Source organism: Microcebus murinus, chromosome 1 (genome assembly GCF_040939455.1).
Source record: "Microcebus murinus isolate Inina chromosome 1, M.murinus_Inina_mat1.0, whole genome shotgun sequence".
NCBI lineage: Eukaryota > Metazoa > Chordata > Mammalia > Primates > Cheirogaleidae > Microcebus > Microcebus murinus.
In genome coordinates this window covers 56,907,854-56,932,871 of record NC_134104.1, presented here as the reverse complement: position 1 = coordinate 56,932,871, position 25,018 = coordinate 56,907,854, and the positions used below count along the sequence as shown (strand labels likewise).

At 39.1% G+C, this 25,018-nt stretch overlaps 1 protein-coding gene across 4 annotated transcripts in view; it reads left to right on the top strand.

The window, feature by feature from the left end:
- The window catches only part of USF3 (upstream transcription factor family member 3), a 49,806-nt gene extending 25,228 nt beyond the window's left edge, over positions 1 to 24,578 (top strand). For all 4 annotated transcript variants that reach the window (XM_020287441.2, XM_020287447.2, XM_020287449.2 and 1 more), the window contains 4 exons: positions 1,175 to 1,203; positions 3,757 to 3,839; positions 8,605 to 8,701; positions 12,004 to 24,578. In XM_020287441.2, the coding sequence (XP_020143030.2) occupies positions 1,175 to 1,203; positions 3,757 to 3,839; positions 8,605 to 8,701; positions 12,004 to 18,464 (6,670 nt within the window). In that variant the 3' untranslated portion in view covers positions 18,465 to 24,578. The remainder of the gene's footprint in view (positions 1 to 1,174; positions 1,204 to 3,756; positions 3,840 to 8,604; positions 8,702 to 12,003) is intronic.
- Positions 24,579 to 25,018: the final 440 nt, after the last annotated feature.

Here is a 25,018-nt window from a genome sequence, read left to right as displayed (position 1 = left end):
TATCCTAAGTCCGTTTACATTGTATTCAGTTCGAGTAGACATTTTGTGACATTCCATTCCATTAATACCAATATGCATATCACCACAATATTAACTCCTATTTTTTTATATAACATAACCTGCCTTCTGAATTCCCAGCATTTTGGATAACATTTCTGCTTAGAATTGCATGATCAATGCTTTTACTAATATTAAAATCACTATTCTCTTTCCTTATCAAATAGCTATTAGAGAATGCTGATGTATTGGGTAATTATGCATAAAAGAGAAAATCAATGTTTTTAGTACATTGGCTTTCAAGAAAATTTAAGAGTTTGTATGATCTAAGGTACACAAATAAAAAAGACAGCTCAAATGCAAATTGTCAGTGCATGGGTGCTGTTAGCTGCCACATTTTCCTCCTTAGGGATTACAAAGCTACTCTCTACTGTTGCTTTTCTCTTGTACGTACCCGCACCCACACCCACACCCACTCCCGCCCAGGTGCCAGGACAAACATCAGAAGTCACCTACTTGGCACGTCACTTTGTGAATTTATTAGCAGCTAAATTACATTTCCAAATAAAGTTTTCCCTGATTGCTTTACTTCCTAACCTATGACTTCTGTGTGTGGAAGAATAGAGAGTTACTTCCACAAATTGTGGTTTCGAAATTTACATTGTGATGTCTGCTCTTAGGCTTTTATAACATAATATGTATTAAGAAAATTTTTCTTCAGATGATTTCTTATTGATGCAATGTATACAAATTTGTAAAATGTATTTTTATGATTCTCAAAATATAAGGCCGGGCGTGGTGGCTCACGCCTGTAATCCTAGCACTTTGGGAGGCCGAGGCGGGCGGATTGCTCAAGGTCAGGAGTTCGAAACCAGCCTGAGCGAGACCCCATCTCTACCAAAAATAGAAATAAATTAATTGACCAACTAAAAATATATATACAAAAAATTAGCTGGGCATGGTGGCGCATGCCTGTAGTCCCAGCTACTCTGGAGGCTGAGGCAGTAGGATCGCTGAGCCCCAGAGATTGAGGTTGCTGTGAGCCAGGCTGACGCCACGGCGCTCACTCTAGCCTGGGCAACAAAGTGAGACTCTGTCTCAAAAAAAAAAAATATAAAGTGATGAGGATGCTTTCCTATTATTTCTGTGTCACCTTTATCTATACTTTTTGTTTCAGAAAGAAAAACCGGGAGACACACAATGCAGGTAAAAACAACAATTTAAATTTTACTTGTTAGTATTTTTTAAATTCAAAATGAAATGATACTGCAGTTGATTATAGGTTTTTATGTTATAAGTATAGAATCATTATTCATTATGCTTTAGGAAAATGTTCTTTTATTGTTTTTGAAAAAATGCTCCCTGAGTCTCTTGAAGATGGCTTGCTTGCTTTTCAACTTCTGATTCGTAGCCTATTTAGATAATTTAAGAGATTTATATATTTCTGGAGCTAGTGTTTTAAGTGATTTCACCCATCAAATCCAGATATATTTTTCCTAAATAGAATGAAGGACGTATGTGTCTTTGCAGAAATCTAGAGGGGGCTGGCTGCATTAAGGTGTAGATAAAGATGAACAGCAGGCTATAGGTCTTAAGATGTGGAATTCTTGATTATAGGAAGAAATGTAGGAAATAAATATTTGATTTTATCTCTAATATTGAAATTATAGGCCAAAGCCAAATAAACATATATAGAAATAATATTGTATACATTTGAAATTTGACACATTGTTTAACATTTCATTTTCCATCCAGAAGTGCATTTGGATATAAAAAAATTATTTTATACATTAATTTCTATTACTGTATAAATGATATCTTCCTTTTTCTAAGGAAAGGGCACTTGGGAAAATTTTATCTATAGAAAGATGTGTTGAATGCTGGTGGGATATTGATGTTTCCCAGAATGAGGAGCTTATTGCCTTTGAAAACCCATTTATTGCTAGGGTTAAAGAGCTGATTTTTTAAAAAATCTCCACACATTAAAAAATCTGCTCTTAGATAACACATACTGCATGTACTGTTGTTAGAGAATTCAGAGGAAAGGTAAGCCAAAGTTTATTGCTTTGCTTTTCTTGGCTGTACGAATTAAATCTAATCTTTTTTGGCCATATGAGCTAAATCTTTTTGATTAGAATCACCTGTCACATGGTGCCATAGATATGTCCTTACCATAACTTACTAAGAGAGAATAATTGGATGTCATAAAAATGGTTGCCCTTACTGCTAGATCATAAAGTATATATTTTGCAAAACAAGTTCTACTCATGCTCTAATCTGAGATCATCTTCTTAGAAGCACTGTAATCCTTTGTTAAAAAAGAAGGTTTTAGAAAACTTTCTAACAGAAAATAAACAAGACTGACATTTCTACTTACAGCATTTTATAGAAATTATTTGTGTAATCTTTTGTATTCTTTTGCCCCTTTTAAAGTTGTGGCACATAAGGCTGGAACATTTTGCAGTTGATTGAGAAGTTGTCAGTTGCCCAGTTTCTTAGATGGGAAAGATCCTGTGGGGCCAAAGTGGAGATGTCCCATAGAGTAAACCAAACCAATGCCTTTCTTGTCTATTTCAAGTCATAACCAATAGCTGTTTATATTCTAAAAAGACCCTCTGGTCATCTTAAAAGTGTTTCAATTCTTTAACCTGTCTAGGAAGGTCTCAGTTGTACATTTGCCATAAAGAGGCAGCTTTTTAATAGCTTGTTAGTGAATTCTTTAAATCTGGTTGTCAGGCCAGGCACTGTGGCTCATGGCTGTAATCCTAGCACTCTGGGAGGCCAACAAGAGGATCCCTCAAGCTCAGGAGTTCAAGACCAGCCTTCTATATGGCTGTTTTTAATTCTTCCCACATTACCAACAACACCACATATCTACTAAAAATAGAAAAATTAGCCAGGTGTTGTGGTGTGTACTTGTAGTCCCAGCTACTTGGGAGTCTGAGGCAGGAGAATCACTTGAGTCCAGGAGTTTGAGGTTGCAGTGAGCTATGACTACATCACTACAACCTAGTTGGGCAACAGAGTGAGACTCTGTCTCAAAATAAATAAATAAATAAATCTAGTTGTCATTAAAATTGTTAGTAATTATGTAAACTAAACTATAATGGAATAATGGTCTAATAGTAGTACAATATTAGCAATTCCTATTTATTTATAATTTGAATTTAATTATCAGTGATATTGTTTAAAATGCTAATAAAAGTATTGCTTATATCAGTTTGTATAACACTGGACTTAAAATATGACATTTTTAGAAATCTTATTTACTTATTACATTATTTGTCTTTAGGAGATAATGTTTGATAAGCATTTTTTAGGGATTTCTTTTCTTTTTCTTTTTTTTGAAACAGAGTCTCACTTTGTTGTCAGGACTAGAGTGAGTGCCGTGCCGTCAGCCTAGCTCACAGCAACCTCAAACTCCTGGGCTCAAGTGATCCTCCTGCCTCAGCCTCCTGAGTAGCTGGGACTACAGGTGCGAGCCACCACACCCAGCTAATTTTTTGTTTCTATTTTTAGTTGACTGGCTAATTTTTCCTATTTTTAGTAGAGACTGGTTCTCTCTGTTGCTCAGGCTGGTCTTGAATTGCTGACCTCAAGCTATCCTCCCGCCTTAGCCTCTTAGAGTGCTAGGATTACAGGCGTGAGCCACCACACGTGACTGGGATTTCTTTACCTAAATGTTTTTTACCCAAGGAGAATGGGGCACTTTGGCAGAGTAGTGTAAGTTTTGATAAATGAATTTTTCCTCCTATCTAGTGGAGAGGCATAGAAAGAAGAAAATCAATGCTGGGATAAACAGAATAGGAGAGCTGATCCCGTGTTCTCCTGCCCTAAAGCAGGTAAGAAGTCCACTCATATTTCATTCGTCACTTGTGAATAGGCAAATCCCTAAGTTGTTTTGATGTTTAGAATGATTATTTCTGTTCCTTGCCATTTATGGTTTTTTTTTTTTTTTTTAAATTGCAACACCCAGCTAACATATTTATGGTTTTTTGAAGTTACTAATTGCCTCGTTTTTCATTTGCTTCATTTTCTATATAGCTGTTTTTAAATCTTCCCAACAATCTCTAGAATTTTAATTCTTTCCAACAATCTCTAGAATAGTTTCTACATGGTCAAATGTACCATACAATTTCTCGACTCTTAAATTGAGTTTTCTCTTCCATTACTAAATTAATCCCAGGATTATGTTTATATATGTGCCACTCTATTTACCAAGCATTTCTTTTGTTTTTCTGCCAATGCATGTTCTTTATTCTCTTTAAATTCTTAACTAGACTTTTCCAAGGATATCTTCTTTAATTTATTCTCCATACCCTGTCAACTTCAACTAGTACTTGAAATCTCATCTTCAAGTGTGACAGTTTTCTGTAATGAAGATACCTTTTAATTTTTTCCAATAAAATTTTTTTTCCAATAATGAGGATAAAGGATGCTCACCGAAAACAACAAAAAATTGAAGCAATGTGGAAGCATAAAAAAGTTTAAAAAATAAATTTTTTAGTTATTTATAATTCCCAAGTTATAACCACTATTACAGTGTTGTTACACATCTCTTCAGATACTGCTTTATGAATCTTTGTGTATATATATCCAGTGCTGTTTTATAACCTGCTTTGTCACTTTCACTCTGGTACACAGTGGACATTTGGTTGTAGATTCCTGTCCTGATATAAGCTCCTTTCATTAATGGTTATATAATATTCTAGTATAATGGGATATCATAATTTGTAATAGTCTTTTTTGTTAATTTTTAATTAATATATGCAAAAATTAATACCACACATAGCAAATAGCACTAAAAAGCTTAAGACAACATTACTCTCCTACCTGCTTCCCAACCCAAACACAGTTCCCTAAAGGCAACTATTCTCAACCGTGTCTTCTAGTTTTTACTGTTACATTTCTAAATAACATACTTATGTTGCTGTATCTTCATTTTTCCATTTTCATTGATCATAGCTCACTGAACTCCTGGGCTCAAGTGATCTACTGCAGCCTCCTGAGTAGCTAGGAGTATAGATATGCACTATCACAACTGGCTAATTTTTATTCTTTTAAAAAAATTTTTGGTAAAGACGGGGTCTTGCTATGTTGCTCAGGCTGGTCTCAAACTCCTGGCCTCAAGTGATTTTCCTACCCTGGCCTCCCAAAGTGCTGGATTCTAGGCATGAGCACGTGCTGGATTAAGTGCACGATTATAGGCACGGCTGGCCAATTTTACCATTTTAGATATTATCTATCAACTTCCTTTTATGCTTTTCCCCCAGCTTCCTCTTCTCTGATCCTCCCAATATAATTCCATCACAACTTTTGGTTAAAATTGGTATTCGGTTTTTATGTTATTAAGACTGTGTAAATATTGTCCATTTGTAACTTTTGGGTTTTTGGGGTAAATAATTGCCTCATAGTTTTTCATTTGCATAATTTTCCATATACTTATCTTTAATTCTTCCCACATTTTCAACATTCTCTTAGTACAGTTTTCTATGTGGTTAAATGTACCACATAATTTCCATTTTCCCTTTTTTTCCTCTGAGACTTTACTTCTGAAACCCTCTGTCTTCCTTTTCAATCTCAACTGGTTGGTCTCTTCCAACTCTTCTGTTTTTAATTTCAGCTCTCATAGTTTTAGTTTCCAAGAGTCATTTTTCTTATTATCTGTTTGTGACTTTTCATACCATATGTTTGTAGATATAATCTTCTCATCTCTGAATGTTACTTAGGTTTTTTCCTGAAGTTTTCTTCAATTTTCTGGGTTTGTTTCCTCTGATTTCCCTTTTTCCTCTTTTGTTTTGATATTTTGTCTTTCTTTTTGGAGGATTTCCTTAAATATTTAGTGACATGTAGCTGTTTTTTCATACTTGAGAATGAGGCATTAAAAAGCTGATTGAATAGCCTTGTCTTTGGTGGCCCTAAATGTTATATGATTAGATAGTGCTCTAGTTTTGTTGTGGAACTGAAAAATATTAGTATTTGTAGTTTTTTTCTTTTGTAGGACAAATATTAAATTTTTTTTTCCCACAGAGAGGAATGAATCCATCCCCTACCTGGGAGTAGGAATGTGGGAAGAGGAATATAAGCCTGATTGACGTTATTCTGGGGGCTGGGTGGGGGTGGGGCCAGACAGTCTCATGCTTTAGTAGGCAAAGTTTTACTCGACTCCCTGTTTTCACTTAGGGGCCTCATCTTGTCCACTTTTATGCCAAGTTTTCCTGAAATTGAAAGTCTCTGGTTCAAATTTCATAGAAAATGAACGTGTCTCCTGCAGTTGGGACAGGAAAGGACAGTCATCCAGCTGCATAGGACTTGTGTATGTGCTGGGGAGTGGTTCTTTATACTGTTTTATTAAGAGTCTTTCTACCAGTCCCCTCAATTTTCTCACCATCTCTGCTGTAGTAGCTGGTGCTTCTCAGTGTCGAAGCTGCCTAGGCTTTGAAAGAGCCACCTCATCATGCTTCTCAGCATCATCTCCCTTGGAAGGGACTTATACTTCAGTTTCTTTTCATCCTTCCCTACAGAGTGGACTCAGACTTACATAAATGTGTTTTTCAGTCTTTTAAAGATGTACTTTCTGTTTCTTTAACACAGTGGCACACTATGTCTTCTGATTTTTTTTCCCCCACATCTCAATGTGTTATGGTAGCTGCTCAGTAAAATCTCATTTTCCTGCTCTTGGCTTTTGTTCCTCCAAGTTTCTCTGAAGAAAGACAACCCTAACATTTCACTTCCTTGATGTCCTAGAATGTGTAAGGGAAATCAGTATGTGGCTCCCAAGCAGCCTAAGATTCTCTTCCTATTTGTCTGTGCTCTGCCCCACCTCCAGTAGAGGGGCAGGTGGCTGGGCCTTATCAGCTTCTGCCTTTGTTTAGATTCTTATTTTAGCAAAGGACAGTATTTTTTTTTTCTCTTAAAGAGTTTCCTGGGTTTATGTATTGGGTCTTTGTTGAGACTCAGTGAGTGTAAGGAACCCAGAACTATAACTTGCCACACAAGGGACTAAATCACAGTGAGTCCTACATGAAAAGAACTATCTGTAAAATACTAGAGATATTTAATAATCAAGATAGTGGAGTAGAAATTAAGTAGTCACTGCAACATTTAATAGCTGGAGAATAAAAACCAGAAATGACTATGAGGTGGCTTTAATATTTATCAGTAATAGATTGGTAAATAGAATAAATACAGTCATTAGAAAAAATAAGATAGATTTCTAAGGTCTGTATGGAAGTATTTCCAAGATACATTTTTAACTTTAAAAAATGCAATATATCGTTTATAATGTCCTTCTATCTGTTTTTATAGCAAAGGTGTATACGGGCATATATTTTCATAAGGCATTTCTGGAAGGATAAACAAGTAACTCAAGTCTGGAGAGCTAAAGCAAAGAAGAATAGTACTTTTTGGTACATATCCCTTCATATAATTTACATTTTTGCCATATGCATATTGTTTTCAATTTTAAAAATTACTGATTAGAACAATCATAAAATAGAATCTTTTGGAAAAAGCATAGGAATAGAATATACTGGGAGCATGACACCAAAACTTAAGTAACATTTCTTTCTTGACTTATTATTTAGAATAATTTTTAGTTGTGGTTAACAAAATAGAGAATAACATTAAAATCCAAAATCTTTACATCGTCTTAAAGGCCATCTCTGGCTTCTTCTACCAGTCTTCCCCTATATACTTTGATTTAGACCCACTCACCTCCTTATTGTTCCTCAAACATGCCAGTCCCTGCCTGAGGGCCTTTGCTCTTCTGATCTTGGTAGTGGAACCTCTTTCTTCAGATATCCACAGGGCATGCTTCCTTTTGTTTCCTTTGAGTTTTTGCTTAAGGGCCTTCCTCATCTTCCATATAAAAAACATTGTAGCAGAGTGTCTAAGTTCAGGCTGCTATAACAGAAATACCATAGACTGGGTGACTTACACAACAGAAATTTATTTCTCACAGTTCTGGAGGCTGGGACGTCCAAGATCAAGGCACCGGCCGTCAGATCCTAGTGAGGGCCTGCTTCCTGGTTATGTCCTCACATGGTGGAGAGAGAGATCATCCCTCTCTGTCTCTTCTTATAAGGGCACAAATCCAGTCATGAGCGCTCCACTGTCATGACCTAATTACCTCCTAAAGGCTCTACCTCCAAATACTATCATATTGGGGATAAATGTTTCAACTTACGAATTTTAGGGGTACACAAACATTCAGTCCATTGTACAGAGTAACCTCCACCATTATTCTAGCCTCCTCTTTACACTGCTTTATTTTTCTCTTCATTCACATGTGTGTGTAATCTTACCACCACCTGATTAGTGTGTGTGTGTGTGTGTGTGTGTATGTGTTGTTCCTCAAGGGCAGAGACTTTGTCTGTTTTACTAATATATCCCCAGCGCCTAGAGCAGAGCCTGACACATAGTAAATGCCCAATAAATATTTAATAAATGAAAAATGAATAGTAGAAGCTTTTGAATATGGTGCCTGCGTTAAATTTTGAAGAGATACATAACATATATATGATGCAAACAAAGCTTTAAGTTTCTTCTGGCAAGTTCTTACCCTTCAGTGAAACTTTTAAATGGTTAATTTTTTTTTCTTGGCAGAGCAAGAATATGATCCTGGACCAAGCCTTTAAATATATAACAGAATTGAAAAGGCAAAATGATGAACTCCTGCTTAATGGAGGCAATAATGAACAAGGTAAAGACTTGAAGATTCTCACTTTTTGTTGTTTTTTTTCAATGTTTAGGCCTTTGTGTCACAGTGAAACTTATGTTAGGATATAGAAGGCCTTTTTACCCCAAAACATTATGAAGACCCTGCATTCAATTGGTCCAGAAGAATAGTGTTGCAAATACATTCATTTTAGTTTAACTTTTTTCCTTCCTCTGTGAGCAACTCTAATCTTGTAGGCATACATAATTTTGATTTTGGACTCTTCTGGGGAATCATATTTGCCTAACTCATGATACTATTAGTAATACTAAATCTCCTTTATTTCAGTCTTACCCTGCAGCTAGGGGGAGTTCTATTCAGTGTAACTTAAAAAAAAAGATTAGTATATACCCATGCCAAGACAACTATGCATTAACTAAAAAGGCTGAAACATTCAGTTCGTAATTGTTTATACTGTGTGTAATGTGTGCATCAGACTGCCTGATCATTTAATGATATTTGACTTTTATCTTTTTTTATTTTTATTTTTTTTGAGACAGAGTCTCCCTTTGTTGCTCAGGCTAGAGTGAGTGCCATGGCATCAGCCTAGCTCACAGCAACCTCAATCTCCTGGGCTCAAGCAATCCTGCTGCCTCAGCCTCTCCCCAGTAGCTGGGATTACAGACATGCACCACCATGCCTGGCTAATTTTTTTCTATATATATTAGTTGGCCAATTAATTTCTTTCTATTTTTAGTAGAGACGGGGTCTCACTCTTGCTCAGGCTTGTTTCAAACTCCTAACCTCGAGCAGTCCGCCCACCTCGGCCTCCCAGAGTGCTAGGAATACAGGCGTGAGTCACCGTGCCCGGCCGATATTTGACTTTTAGATGGAGGTGACTTTTTTAATGCTGTCCAGTGAATTCTGTTTTTCTACCAGTTTTGGAGAGATTTCCTTATAGCAGCTGAAAAGAAAAACATCCCAGGCAAGTGTAGAGCTCAGGGTAGTAGGCCAGTTTGAATTGTCTTTTATTTATGGCTTTGACAAGAGCACAGAGAAAATTTCCTGTGACAGCTCAGCAGGCCACTGTAAAAGGAGGGGGAAAAAAGGGCAGAATTTGCTGAGGTAGGGAGGGTGCTGGGCTGTGTTTATTGTGATGGATGAGAAGGATGCCAGAAAGCATATCCGAGAGGCCAGCATTCAGAATTCTCCTCCTTTACTTTTAGTTAAATAGCCACTTACCCCCTCACCTAGGTCAGCTGTCTTTTATGGTCTAGGTCCTTTTTTGCAATCCTGTCAGATGGTTACATATGTAATACAAGTTTGATAACCATTTTGAGACTCTCTGTAAAAGGGATGGATGGTAAGGCCAATATGAATAGATTTTTCCAATGAAGGCTCCTTTGATTTCAAAGCACAGAGGCTCAGGCAATCAAGTTACCTTTGAAAAAGGAGAAACTATTGAAAAAATACAGGTTGCCCGGGCCTCATAAAAAACTGACCAGCCAGGCTGGCAGTTGGAGGCAGCTTAAATCTGGCTATTTATCATCTCAGTCATGATCATGATTTCTGTGGTTCTTCTTTTGTGCATCTGCACTATCTACTCTAGCCTCTTTTTTCCTCCCAGCAGCTTCCTGCGCATACTCATTGTCCACATGCACGGTGGTCAAAGCAATGGCCTTGGGGTCAGGTCCCCCTGGGCTTGAATCTCAGCTTCTTTTACTCACTCAGTACTCTTTAGCCAGTTACTTAACCTCTCCAAGTCTCAGTTTCCCAATCTCTTTTCTCTCCCCTATCCCCTCTCCTCTCTCACTCCTCCCCTCTTCTCTCCTCTCCTCTCTTTCTTTTCTTTCTTTTCTCTCTTCTGACTCTGTTGCCCAGGCTAGAGTGCCGTGGTATCATTGTAACTCACAGTGACCTCAAACTCCTGGGCTCAAGTGATCCTCCTGCCTCAGCCTCCTGAGTAGCTGGGACTACAGGCGTGCACCACCACACCTGGCTAATTTTTTCTCTTTTTAATAGAAACAGGGTCTCATTCTTGCTCAGGCTGGTCTCAAACTCCTGAGTTCAAGCAGTCCTCCTGCTTTGGCCTCCCAGAGTGCTAAGATTACAGGCATGAACCACCGCTCCCGGCTGAGTTTCCCAATCTTAAAATGGGAATGATCATAGTGTATACCTGGCCAACTTTAGGAAAATTATGTAACTACTCTGAGCCCATTTCTCACATCTGAAAATGGTGATAATAATAGGTAGTTCCCATCTTAAGGTTCTTATGAAGATTAAAAGAGATAGTAACAATAAAGCACTCAGATTAAAGCCTAGCACATAGTAAATGCTTGATAAATGTCAGCTGTTATCATCATTGTTGTTATTGTTGTTGTTGTTATTGTTAAATGAGACAGTCAATGAAAAATGCCAAGCAGTAAATGTGTAATAAGTGAGAACAGTGATCGTTATTACTTGGTCCATAATGTCCGTGGCACACTGGCGTCTTTCTTTTGCTTCTTATTTCAAATATCTGAGAAAAATGATCTGCTAGTCTCAGCTCATCCTTGTTAGAAGGGAACTTTTCGTTTCAGGCTATCTCCTAGGGCATTAATTGGCCTTGAGGTTTGGTGGGGGATGGATTAGAATACTCACCACTATGCATGGCAGATGGGGACGTAGAAGGTCACAGAACACAATACCAGCAGCCCAGGCTGCCCCATTAGTAGGGCCTGTGGGTGAAACTATCTCCCTTAGAAAGGAGTAGGGCTGTGACAGACGCCTTCATTGTTCAATAGCGTGCCTGCACTGGCCCTCCCACCGCAAATGCAGGTTCTCCGTAGATGCTTTCTTTGCTTTTGCTTCTTACGTGTTCTTGTTCCTTTCAGTCTCCGTGGTTTCAAAGAGTAAAATAGAAACTAAAGCCATTCGTAAAAGAGACTATCTGTTACCGCCACTGGTAATGTTAGCTGTTATAGCATTTATTTAAATGGTTTTATATTGATATTCAGTGTTATTTTCCTAGCATGTTACCATGATATCAATATGTCTTCTCTTGCTGCACCTATGTAGCTGCCCTGTTGGAAATTTTTGAATTAGGAATTTTGAGATTTCTATATTATGAGTAAATTTTCAGGTGTTGACCTTTAAAGGTTTACACTTTTAAAAGGAAGGGATCGGGGTTTGAGATACCAGTCTAAAAAAGAAGAAAGAAGGTATGTTAGAAAAGAGCTGATGATTTTCAGTTGAGGTATTTAGAATGCTAGAATTAGAATTCAGTAGTTTAGGGCACAGTTCTTTCCCAAGTTATTATAAATACTATCATTCACCAGTATTTTTAATTTTTACTTTTAATATTATAGCTGAAGAAATTAAAAAGCTACGGAAACAACTGGAAGAAATCCAAAAAGAAAATGGCCGATATATTGAATTACTGAAAGCAAATGACATATGCTTATATGATGACCCTACAATCCATTGGAAAGGAAATCTTAAAAACTCAAAGGTCTCTGTTGTTATTCCTAGTGACCAGGTTCAGAAAAATATCATTGTTTATTCCAATGGGAGTCAGCCTGGTGGAAACAGCCAGGGAACAGCTGTTCAAGGGATAACCTTTAATGTTGGTCATAATTTACAAAAGCAAACTGCCAACGTGGTGCCAGTACAGAGGACTTGCAATCTTGTGACTCCTGTGTCTATTTCTGGAGTTTACCCTCCTGAAAACAAGCCATGGCATCAGACCACGGTTTCTGCATTAGCTACCAACCAGCCTGTTCCTCTTTGTCTTCCTGCTACCATTTCTGCTCAAAATATTCTTGAGCTTTCCACCTCTGAAAGCGAATCGAGTGTGCTTGGTGCCACTGGTAGCTCACTGATTGCTGTTCCAGTTGGGCCTGAACCTCATCAACATCGTTCCTTGAACACATGTTTAAATGATCAAAATTCTTCTGAAAATAAGAATGGACAAGAGAGCCCCAAATTATTGAAGAAAACAGCCCCTTGTGCTACAAGCATTCTCCCCAGTTCCTCAGCAGCTGCTACTAAAGTGCACCATGGAAACACGTCCTGCCTGAACATACAGGACTTCAGAGGTGATTTGCAAAACACCTTTGTTGTTTCAGTCACCACCACAGTCTGCTCCCAGCCTCCTAGATCTGCAGGTGATTCCTCTCCAGTGAGCACTAGCAAGAGTGCAGGCTCAACAAGTACAACCACAGCAGTGGCACCATCTGCCCCTGGAGTAGGGAAGACCACCACTCTTGTAAGCACTCTTTCTGCACACCCTTTGGACAATGGTTGGACTCCTTCTTGTTCTTTGCCTTCTTCAAGTGTTAGTGCTTCAGATTTGAAAAACATTAATAGCCTTACCCGAATTTCTTCAGCTGGAAACACACAGACAACATGGACTACTTTGCAACTGGCAGGAAACACTATTCAGCCCTTAAGCCAGACACCATCTTCCACTGTGACTCCAGTATTAAATGAGTCTGGGACTAGCCCCACCACGAGCAACCACAATAGACATGTGGCTGCAGGCATTAACTTGAGTAATTCCTTTCCAGCAGATGGGCAGCCAGTTGAGCAAGTAGTTGTAACCTTGCCTTCGTGTCCATCTCTACCTATGCAGCCACTAATTGCCCAGCCACAAGTTAAATCTCAGCCTCCAAAAAATATCCTTCCACTGAATTCAACAATGCAAGTGATTCATATGGCTCAGCCAGTTGGCCCAGCTGTGAATACAGCTCCAGCTAATCAAAACGTTATCATTCTCCAGCCACCCAGCACCACCCCGTGCCCAACAGTGGTGAGGGCAGAGGTTCCCAACCAAACAGTAGGTCAACAGATAGTAATCATACAGGCAGCTAATCAGACTCCTTTGCCACTTCTCTCTGCTCCACCTGCTGGTTCTGTTCGACTGCCTGTCAATGGAGCCAATGCTATAATAGGGTCTAATAATTCAGTGCAAAATGTTTCAACCCCACAGACTTTTGGAGGAAAGCATCTTGTCCACATATTACCAAGACCTTCATCTTTATCACCATCCAATTCAACCCAAACTTTTTCTGTTACTATGTCAAACCAACAACAGCCTCAAACCATTTCTTTAAATGGGCAGCTCTTTGCTTTGCAGCCTGTGATGTCTTCATCAGGAACTACAAATCAAACCCCTATGCAAATTATTCAACCCACCACCAGCGAAGATCCAAATACCAATGTTGCCCTGAATACATTTGGTGCTTTGGCCAGCCTCAATCAAAGCATATCACAGATGGCTGGGCAAAGCTGTGTACAATTGTCGATTAGCCAGCCTGCCAATCCTCCAACTACTGCAAATAGTCAAACCTCCCCAGCTAACTGTGTTTCTTTAACAACAACTGTAGCACCTCCCATGACAACAGAGAATTCAGCCACACTACCCAGTACTTATAATCTAGCGACTACTCCCTCAGTGAACACTGTTGCTTGTTTGCCACCTAATGTGAAGTCAAAAAGGTTGAATAAGAAACCGGGTGCCAAGAAACACTTGGCAGCAAACAAGTCAGCATGTCCCCTGAATCCAGTCAAAGATGTGAGCAAGTTGGACTGCCCCAGCACTGAAGGCTCAGCAGAGCCACCCTGTAATGAGGGACTGCTGGAAAGCCTCCCTGTTGTGTTACCATCTGTCCCTGTGTCCCAGGCAAATAGTGTAAGTGTTTCTGCTTCACATTCTTTGGATGTTCTTAATTCAGAATCAGTAATACCTGAGTCTGTATCCAAAGCTAAGTCATCAGAAGAGTCTAGCTCGCCCTCCCAAGAATCTGTAACAAGTGAACATTTTCCAGTAGCCCCAGAAAAATCCAAAGATTCTACCCCCAGTTTGCAACGAGAGGCATCTCAGGATAAACCACCAACTAGTTTAGCATTGTCAGATGCTGCCAAATCCTGCACTTCAGCCACTGCATTGATTCCATCTCCAAACGATCCTCACATTTTGGTTTCTCAGGTTTCTGGTTTGTCATCTACCACAAACACTACAAGTGCTGACTGTGTTTCTGAGGTAGAAATCATTGCTGAACCTTGCAGGGTGGAGCAAGAGTCATCAGATACAATGCAAACCACAGGTCTTTTAAAGGGGCAAGGTTTAAGTACATTGCTATCTGATCTTGCTAAAGAAAAAGACTCTCAGAAATCATCTCTTTCAGATCAGATGGATCATCCTGAATTTTCTTCAGAAAATTCTAAAATAGTTGACTCGAGTGTTAATTTACATCCCAAACAGGAACTGTTACTGATGAACAGTGATGACAGAGACCCGCCACAGCATCATTCCTGCCTCCCTGATCAGGAGGCTATTAATGGTTCTTTGCTCACCAGTAGGCAGGCCGACTCTCCCATGTCGACCAGCTCTGGCAGCAGTCGTAGTTTCTCAGTTGCATCCATGCTTCCTGAAACAACCAGAGAGGATGTGACCAGCAGTGCAACAACTAATACGTGTGACAGCTGTACCTTTGCAGAGCAAACTGATATAGTAGCTCTAGCAGCAAGAGCTATTTTTGACCAGGAGAACCTTGAGAAGGGAAGAGTTGGCCTCCAGGCTGATGTAAGAGAAGTTACTTCAAAGCCTTCTGAAGCATCATCTTTAGAGGGAAACCCAGCTTTCAAATCACAGGCACCTAAAGAGAATGGCACAGGACAGGCAGAAGCAACAGCAAATGAATTCAATTCTCAGGATTCGATTGAAGCAACCGTGGATAGGCCCCTGGAGAAACCAAGTTGTTCTCTAGGAATTAAAACATCAAATGCCTCTTTACAGGCTTCGCCGTCTCAGCCACCAAGCATCACCAGTTTAAGTGTGAATAACCTTATACATCAGAGCAGCATCAGCCATCCTTTGGTCAGCTGTGCGGGTTTAGCCCAAACTTCAGATCAAACAACTGTTCCTGCAACGGTCAATCTGACTGTTTCATCTAGTTCTTATGGCAGTCAGCCCCCTGGACCATCTCTGATGCCCGAATATTCCCAAGAACAGCTAAACACTTTGACTAGTACCATACCAAATTCACAGATTCAAGAGCCACTCTTAAAGCCAAGTCATGAAAGCCGTAAGGATTCTGCCAAGCGTGCCGTCCAAGATGACCTTTTACTGTCCTCAGCGAAACGTCAGAAGCATTGTCAGCCAGCCCCCCTCAGGCTTGAAAGTATGTCCCTGATGAGCAGAACTCCAGACAGCATTTCTGATCAGACTCAAATGATGGTTAGTCAGATTCCCCCCAACTCTTCAAACTCAGCTGTGCCTGTTAGCAACCCAGCACATGGAGATGGCCTTGCACGATTGTTTCCCCCTGGTAACAACTTTGTGGCCCCTGCATTGAGGCAAACTGAAGTTCAGTGTAGTTCTCAGCCTTCAGTTGCTGAGCAGCAGCAAACCCAGGCAAGTCAACATCTACAGGCTCTGCAACAGCATGTTCCAGCTCAAGGGGTATCTCACCTTCATAGTAACCATCTCTACCTAAAGCAGCAGCAGCAGCAGCAACAGCAAGCAGGACAGTTAAGAGAGAGGCATCACTTGTATCAACTGCAGCATCATGTACCTCATGCAGATAGCTCTGTCCACTCTCAGCCCCATAATGTCCACCAACAGAGGACTCTACAACAGGAAGTTCAGATGCAGAAAAAGAGGAATCTCGTTCAGGGCAGTCAGGCCTCTCAGCTTTCCTTACAACCGAAGCACCACGGAACTGACCAGTCCCGACCCAAGAGTGGTCAGCCACATCCCCACCACCAACAGATGCAGCAACAAATGCAGCAGCACTTTGGAAGTTCCCAGCCAGAGAAGAGCTGTGAAAACCCTTCAACTAGCCGGAACCACCATAACCATCCCCAGAACCATCTCAATCAAGATATTATGCACCAACAGCAGGATGTTGGAAGCAGACAGCAAGGCTCAGGGGTTTCTTCTGAACATGTATCTGGGCATAATCCAATGCAGAGGCTTTTGACATCAAGAGGCTTAGAGCAGCAAATGGTGTCCCAACCAAGTATTGTGACTAGACCTTCAGACATGACCTGTACTCCACATAGGCCAGAGAGAAATAGAGTTTCAAGTTATTCTGCTGAGGCACTCATTGGAAAGACATCTTCGAATTCGGAGCAGAGAATGGGTATATCAATTCAGGGGTCCAGGGTTTCAGATCAGCTTGAAATGAGAAGCTATCTTGATGTTCCTAGGAATAAGAGTTTGGCTATTCATAATATGCAGGGCCGTGTGGACCATACCGTAGCCTCAGATATCCGCCTTTCTGATTGTCAGACATTTAAACCAAGTGGAACCAGTCAGCAGCCCCAGAGTAATTTTGATGTACAATCTTCAAGAAATAATGAAATAGGTAACCCTGTATCCTCACTGAGGAGTATGCAGCCCCAGGCTTTTCGAATCAGTCAAAACACTGGCCCACCACCAATCGACCGTCAAAAGAGATTACCTTACCCACCAGTTCAGAGCATCCCAACAGGAAATGCTCTCCCGTCAAGGGATGGTGAAAATACATGTCACCAAAGTTTCATGCAGAGTTTACTTGCCCCTCATCTTGGTGATCAGGTCATTGGGAGCCAGAGACCACTCTCAGAACATCAGAGGAATACACAGTGTGGTCCATCCTCTGCAATTGAGTACAATTGTCCTCCAACTCATGAAAGCGTCCACATTAGGAGAGAGAGTGAGAGTCAGAACAGGGAAAGTTGTGACATGTCTTTAGGTGCAATTAACACCAGGAACAGCACCTTGAATATTCCCTTTTCAAGTTCTTCTTCCTCAGGAGATATTCAAGGTCGAAACACAAGTCCCAATGTTTCTGTACAGAAATCCAATCCTATAAGGATTACTGACAGTCATGGGACCAAGGGCCACATGAACCCTCCAGTCACAACCAACATGCATGGGGTTGCAAGGCCAGCTTTGCCACATCCGTCTGTGTCTCATGGAAATGCTGATCAAGGGCCTCCTGTACGCCAAGCTAATTCTTCAGTTCCCCAGAGATCGAGGCATCCCTTGCAAGACAGCAGTGGTTCCAAAATCCGTCAGCCTGAAAGGAACCGGTCTGGAAACCAAAGACATAGTAATGTCTTTGATCCAAGTCTTCCCCATCTTCCTCTCTCTGCCGGTGGCAGTATGATTCTTGGACGTCAACAACCTGCTGCAGAGAAGAGAGGAAGTATTGTTCGTTTCATGCCTGATAGCCCACAAGTACCTAATGATAATTCAGGTCCTGACCAGCATACGCTATCACAGAATTTTGGTTTTCCCTTTATTCCTGAGGGTGGCATGAATCCACCAATAAATGCTAATACTTCTTTCATTCCACAGGTTACTCAGCCTAGTGCCACTCGAGCACCAGCCCTCATCCCAGTAGATCCCCAAAATACCCTGCCCTCCTTCTACCCCCCATATTCTCCTGCCCATCCTACACTGTCCAATGATATCTCGATCCCCTATTTTTCTAATCAAATGTTCTCAAATCCTAGCACAGAGAAGGTAAACAGTGGAAGTTTAAATAACCGATTTGGATCAATTTTATCTCCTCCCAGACCTGTTGGCTTTGCCCAACCAAGTTTTCCTCTTCTTCCTGATATGCCACCAATGCACATGACCAACTCTCACTTATCCAATTTTAATATGACATCTTTGTTTCCAGAAATAGCTACAGCTCTTCCTGATGGTTCAGCAATGTCACCTTTGCTTACAATAGCAAACTCCTCTGCCTCTGACTCTTCTAAGCAGTCCTCAAACAGACCTGCCCACAACATAAGCCATATTTTGGGTCATGATTGTAGTTCAGCTGTTTAAATACCAATAAACTAAAGGTAAAGGTAACGGGTAAGATTACAAATGTATTTGTGTGTGCGTGCACACATACATGTACATGAGGAGAGGGGTTGTGTGTGTGTGTCTTCATGTTTGTATAATTAATTTTACTTGTTACCCTCTGAATGTAGGGAAGCTGTGTCAAAGATGAAGCAAACATGGGATTGTCAGAAATACGTTATCTTTCATTTTCAACTACATGGCATGCTTTTTTATTTTTCAAGCACATTTGCATTTCCAAGTTTGATTTGTAATCTTATGTTCCCTAAATACTAATCACCTGGAAGTTGGGGAAGATCATCTGGGCATGTGCTGGGTAATAGGAAGGAGTCTAGATTTTAAACTTAATTGTTGATAATTTATAGAACAGATATTTGAGATAGTTGAGTGGCTATCTAAAAATACAGGCAACTTGATAAAACACAGTGGCTCATAACCAAATGCTGGCTAATGTCAACATCTTACCCATGGCAGGTATTGAATTGATGTTGAATTGAAAGTCTGTAGTTAAAATCAAGCAGTTAACAGATAAATGAAATGTTTAATCAGCCTTTATTCCCAAGGTTTGGTTTAGGTAGAAGCTTCTTTCCTAATTATAACAATCCATAAATTATCTGAATTCCATGTCTTATTCATTAAATTCTTTAATGTGCCAAGATCCTTTAAAGCAAAGGTCTTCCTTAGACAATTAGCCTTAAAAAGAGAAAGCTAAAAAGTACATAGATGTTCTCCATTTTGTACTTGCCTTTGCATCAGGGCCATAAGGATGAAAGCAGTTAGATTGTGGAGTTTTGCATGAGTTCAGTTAGCGATTGGTGTTTCATCGATTGGATTTTGATTTAATATTCTCTCTTCATTCTGTTTATTTGATCTTCAAATGAATTCTTCTGCATTCATTTAAATATTAGGATCGATCAGATGTGTGTTTGGAATCTACATATTTGAGCCTTACTTTTAAAATATTTCTGAACAGAGTTTTAAGCTCTGTCACTATTTTAATTTACTGATGGTATTTATATTTTTAAATACAGCATTGTATATTGCATTGTTATTCTTCATTACACAGTTATAATGAGAAGATGAATTTGTTCGTTATTTTTCTTGTTGGTAGATGTGAAATGGTGCTTCAGAAAAATAGTCTTTATATATGTCCGTGTGTGTGTGTGTGTGTGTGTGTGTGTGTTTGTGTGTACACAGACAGATTTTTAGAGTATAAACTCGCCCTTTAAAGATAGGCCTGTCATCTGACAATGGAAAATTGACACCTGAGACCTGATAAAGTATAGAGAAACTTCATGTAGGGGGGAGTTTTTAAAAGTCCCACTGATGTTAATAATAAATTTAAAAATGCATATATTCAATTTTGAATACTTTAAAAACCTAAGTATACACTCATTTTCTTAAATCCATTAAGCCCATTACTTTTATTGTTATATTCTGCCAAAAAACCCAGGATGGGTGGGAGAGATACATATAAATTGTTCTGTCTGCTCTATTAACAAAGTGAGCACAAGGACCAGCATTTTTTTTTTTTCTTATCCTAAAAAAGCCTCCTAAGGCCTGGTCAGAGCAGTTAACTCCAGTGAATACCTCTTCTAAAGACTCAGCAAAAGGGTCAGTTGTGCCTCTTTAACTGTTCTTACCAAACTTTCCTATCTTTTTCTGCTGCCAACTAAAGCAGCTTCTTGGAGGCAAAAAAAAAAAAAATTGATAACAAGAAAAACCTGTATTTTCTTCCTTCAAAATGGTCTTGGGAAGGAATAGGAGAGCTTCATGAATAAGTTACTTAAAAAAGACCAACAGAAAACACAGTAGTCAAAACTTTTTATTGAGAAAAAAAAGTAACATTTACGACTTGCTTTTTCATTCTCTTAACTGAATTTTAAGCTTTAATGTTCAAGTTCTTCTTTGTATTTGAAAGGTCTAATCTACCAATTTCAAGAGGGGCAGTTTTCTGTGTGTTTGACATTCATCTTCCCTCCCTCTCTCTGCTCTCACTCCCTCCTCCCCTCTCTCTCTTACCTCTCCTCCCCAGTGCACGCCCCACCCCCACAGCTGTTGAGTTCTGGAGGACTGAGGACTTTAGGTATAATTGGAATTAAGGTAACAGGCTAAAGAGAAGGTCAATTTGAACATTGCAATGCAAAGGCCTCAAAGCCTGCTACTTGCAGATATTTCTGTTGCATTGACTATATGTTCCTGCTCAGCTACGTTCAGAGATAGGATTAGCATTTCTCAGAGCTTTCATTCCAACAATATAACATTTTGATCTTGATTGAGTCTCAGAAGGTTTATTTGATCATCTGAAGAAAGATGTGACCACCTGCAAATAACTGGGTCCCTGCTTACTTGTAGCTCTAATTATTTTACACAGGTGCATGTGTATGTAAGAGTTCATTTCATATATGGGCTCAATTCTGAAAGTGTTCAGACTGTAGTACTTATTTGATTTAAAAGCATGAGTATATGAGGTGTACTAGCAGTATTAAGGAATTGATAATTAGAGCTACATAATTTCTGGGAGGAAATTTGTTATATAATATCTAGTGGTATCTAGATATAATTTTGGTAAAGGAATGGCAGAAAACATAGTCAGTTTTGGTTATAATGAATGTAATGTTATCCTTGGCTTACTAATATATGACTAGAGAAAGTAAAAAACCAGTTCCACAAATAATTTTGTAACTTCTGGAAATACACAAGTTATGTCTGAGTCACAAGTGAGAATCGTTGATTGAATCATTTCTCTTTTTTTTTTTTTTAGCATTATTGATCACACGTAATCAGTTATAGAGATTAGTTGATTCTTCTCAACATTTAATGGTAACTTCTAATGAAGTGAAAAATTTCAGATCTCATGCATCAGCTTTTTTTTTTTTTCTTTTGAGACAGGGTCTTACTCTGTCACCTAGGCACTCAGGCTAGAGTGCAGTGGGGTCATGATAGCTCACTGCAACCTCAAACCCCTGGGCTCACTCAATCCTCCTGCCTCAGCCTCTCAAGTAGCTAGGACTACAGGCATAGCACACCAGGTTAATTTTTCTTATGTTTTGTAGAGACGGGGGTCCCAATTGCCCAGACTGGTCTCGAACTCTTGGCCTCACGCATCCGCCCACCTTGGCATCCCAAAGTGCTAGGAGTACCGGCATGGAGCCACCAAACCCGGCCTATGTATAAGCTTTTAATGAGTCAGTCATAGATAAAAGGAATCCAGTTTGATGTCATTTCTTTTTTGTGTGTGGAAAATACAAGTTGCTTTGAGATGGCTTATAGATTTTATACCACTTCAGTAAATTTGTATTTGTTTTTATTGTAAGACCTCTTGGGATACCAGAGGACGGCACCTTTTTTTCTAAGTAAGGCATGGGAATTCCACAGTGATCATGTTTCATAAAATTTAACATATCAGAACTGTGAAAGAAAAGGGAGGAATTGTTCTTTTGTAGCAATTTCTAGTCACATATCAGGATTATGTTGAACTGCAACAAAGATCAAGCTTTAAAAATTAACCTTCATAAAATACAAAATTATTTAAGTATTTTAAAGATAATTCATTTGCCTTTCTCTTGCCTTGTTACATTAGTAATTTCTTGGAGAGGCTAAAACTTATACTTCAGAAAATATGGAAACACATTTTAATGGGAGTAAAATTTTAAAATTTTGAGAAAGGGTACAATATTATTAATATACATCTTCTTAGTTTTATCTTCTCTATGTAAGTACTTAGGCTCTTATTTTCTTCCCTCTACTCCATTTCAAATATCAGGGAGGAAGCCTGGTCATTTCCTTAGGATGATTACTCCTTTGCCTTGAAACGTTTATCAGGCCCATCATCTCTTAGATCAGCCTATGTGTGGTAGGGAATCATACTCCCAAATCAGTGATTTCCAATTCCTGGCTTTGGGAACCACATGCCACCTATTCTCTTAAAGGACAACAACAATTTCTTGGGGGGGGGGCAACTAGTTCAAAATTGATTCAAAATATTTCAGTGTGCCACATAGCTCTGCATCTTGGTTTGGGGGACTTGTTTTTTCCCATGGAGGAATGAAGAAGGGGCAAAGGTTGTACCAAAATGAACAGACTAGGTTGTAATTCTGTTATCTGTATAAGTGCTCTCTTTGCCTGCAGAAGAAGACAACAGTAACAGCCCACAGGCAGATGATCTAGTGAGAGGTTAATCTGTGCGGGACGATTTTGTGGAACCTATATGCAAATGGAAGGCAGAAGTTAAGTTTCTTCGCAAGATGCCTTTTTTGGCTGAATGTTAGCATTTTTCCTTCCCCAGAGTTTAACAGAAAAGGGTCCTTTTTGGACCCTTTAACTTTATTCTCTCTGCATTCTACTCTTCTGTGTAGGTTTCTACTAGAGTGAAACCTAAGAGAGCGTTTCCACTCGAGTCTGTGGGGGGACACAAAGTTTAGATTGAGATAGTTCAGATACGCTGGTGAGAAGCTCGAGGACCTTGTTGGACACAGAGCTTCTACATTTGTCCACATGCCTCTACCTGGTACTGCACTTTATCTGAAACTGTGCCTCTGGTCCTTAGACCAGCACTGGAACATATCGCTCACCCCCTCCTCTGTGAGAGCACAGGATCAGCTGGGATGGGACATGCTGTGTAATCAGACACCTCCTAGAAGACAAGTACAGCTGATGTTTCTCACTGTTGCCTTATCGTTCTCTGAGCCATCTTTGATGCTGATCTTGTGAAAAAACCACTTTACTAGTTAGTAGCAAAACTCCTTTTAAACTCAGAGCTTGTATGTGGTAGTCAACATCCTTATTTCTAGATTGACACAAATTGTGTCAACTGTATAATTTTTTTCTGGTGCATGTACATGGTCAGATGCTTCATAAACATGAGCCAACTTGGGTTGCAAATATTGATTGGGCATAAAATCCAAATTGGTGTTACATAGGATGACTGCATAATCTGTCACTAGAGATTTCATGAAACATAGGAGTTAACTCTTCATTTGTAATTTAACACATTTTTTAACAAAGATCTTTAATTTTTTTTTTGTTTTGCCTAATTGTGTGTACAGCTATATACCATACTATGTCATAGGTGCTTAAAGTTTGATCCATCCAAATCTCCTCTTCACTTTTCTGAGACTTCTCTGTCCTCCCCTAAAGTCTTAAAATCATTTTTTATCTGTGAGGTCATGGAGGCACTGGACTTGACTGTGGTGGTAACCTTTAAGGGGCGTTGAACTGTTGATCTTCCAAGAAGAAAGGGACCAGACAGTGTTGCTTAAGATGCTGCAGTTGTGTTACTGTGAAGAAAAGATTCACTTCCACTTTCAGCAGGCCATGTATATGTATATACACACACACATATATTTTCACTTTGGTAAAAAAAATATTGAAAAATCTGAGGAGAACATAATTACCTTCACAAATTATTTATAGATACACTGGGCGAGAAGCTTACTGTAGGGCAGTCACCAGAAAAAAAAACTAATTTTAGTGCTTTCAATAGTGTAATATTTGTATCTATTCCCACAGCAGCAGTGTCTGCTATGCACTGTGTCCTATTACTGTAAATCATCCGGTTTATAATTCTAATGGAAGCTAATTTGTTTTGTAAAGGAATCCAGAGCAGATATGTATAATATGATCAGGATTGTCCTACAGTTGTAAATAAGAATAGGTCCTGTTTATTTTGACATCTTTTTACAAATGCATTGTATTAGGGTGTGAATATTCTGAACCATGCTCTTGTTTAAAGTTTTGAAATTTTTATTGTTAAATGTAACATTTTAATGGTTGTAATAATTATTTGTATAGATATGAATATAGTATTTTATTTAAGAAAATAAACTTTGCATTTTTGCATTGTGAATTCTGTCTTTTCTGATCACTTCAAACCTGCTATTAAATGACTTCTCTTGCATGCTGAAGTATTATATTCAAGTAATCTTTAAATTTTGCCAACATGTCTGAAAATAATACCATGACACATTTGCCAAAGGGATTGTGTCCCTGATCAAACAGTCATCCTCACCTCATAATTATGACCAAAACTGTATTGTTGGAACAAACTATATCTCTGTACTTACTATGAAAAGTAAAATTAAGATTTCAGATCTGGAGGAGTGTTTAGAGATGATCCAGTCTGCACACTCTGTAGTGGGGGAAACCCAATCCCAGAGCTTTGAGACAAGAGTTCTTTCACTACTGCTACCCATATCAACTAGCCAAAATTCACAAATGTGAAATTCAAGGGGAAAAAAACTGCAAAGGAACTTGTACAGTATAAAACTATGAAAAGTGTTAAGTGCCTGTAAATCAAACAATTAATTGTTTAGGGCTAGCCTACAGATGTAAAAATGATAAGAAAATGATAAACCCAAAATTCAGGATAATGGATACTTCTTAGAAAAGGATGAAGGGTGGTATCAAGGAGAAGTACTTCAAAAGTACTGATATGTTCTATTGCACTAGGTACCAGATACTCGGGTGTTGGTCTCATTTATGCCCGCAGTCTTTGTCTTACGGATGTATAAAATATGTCTGAATATTTTAAAAGG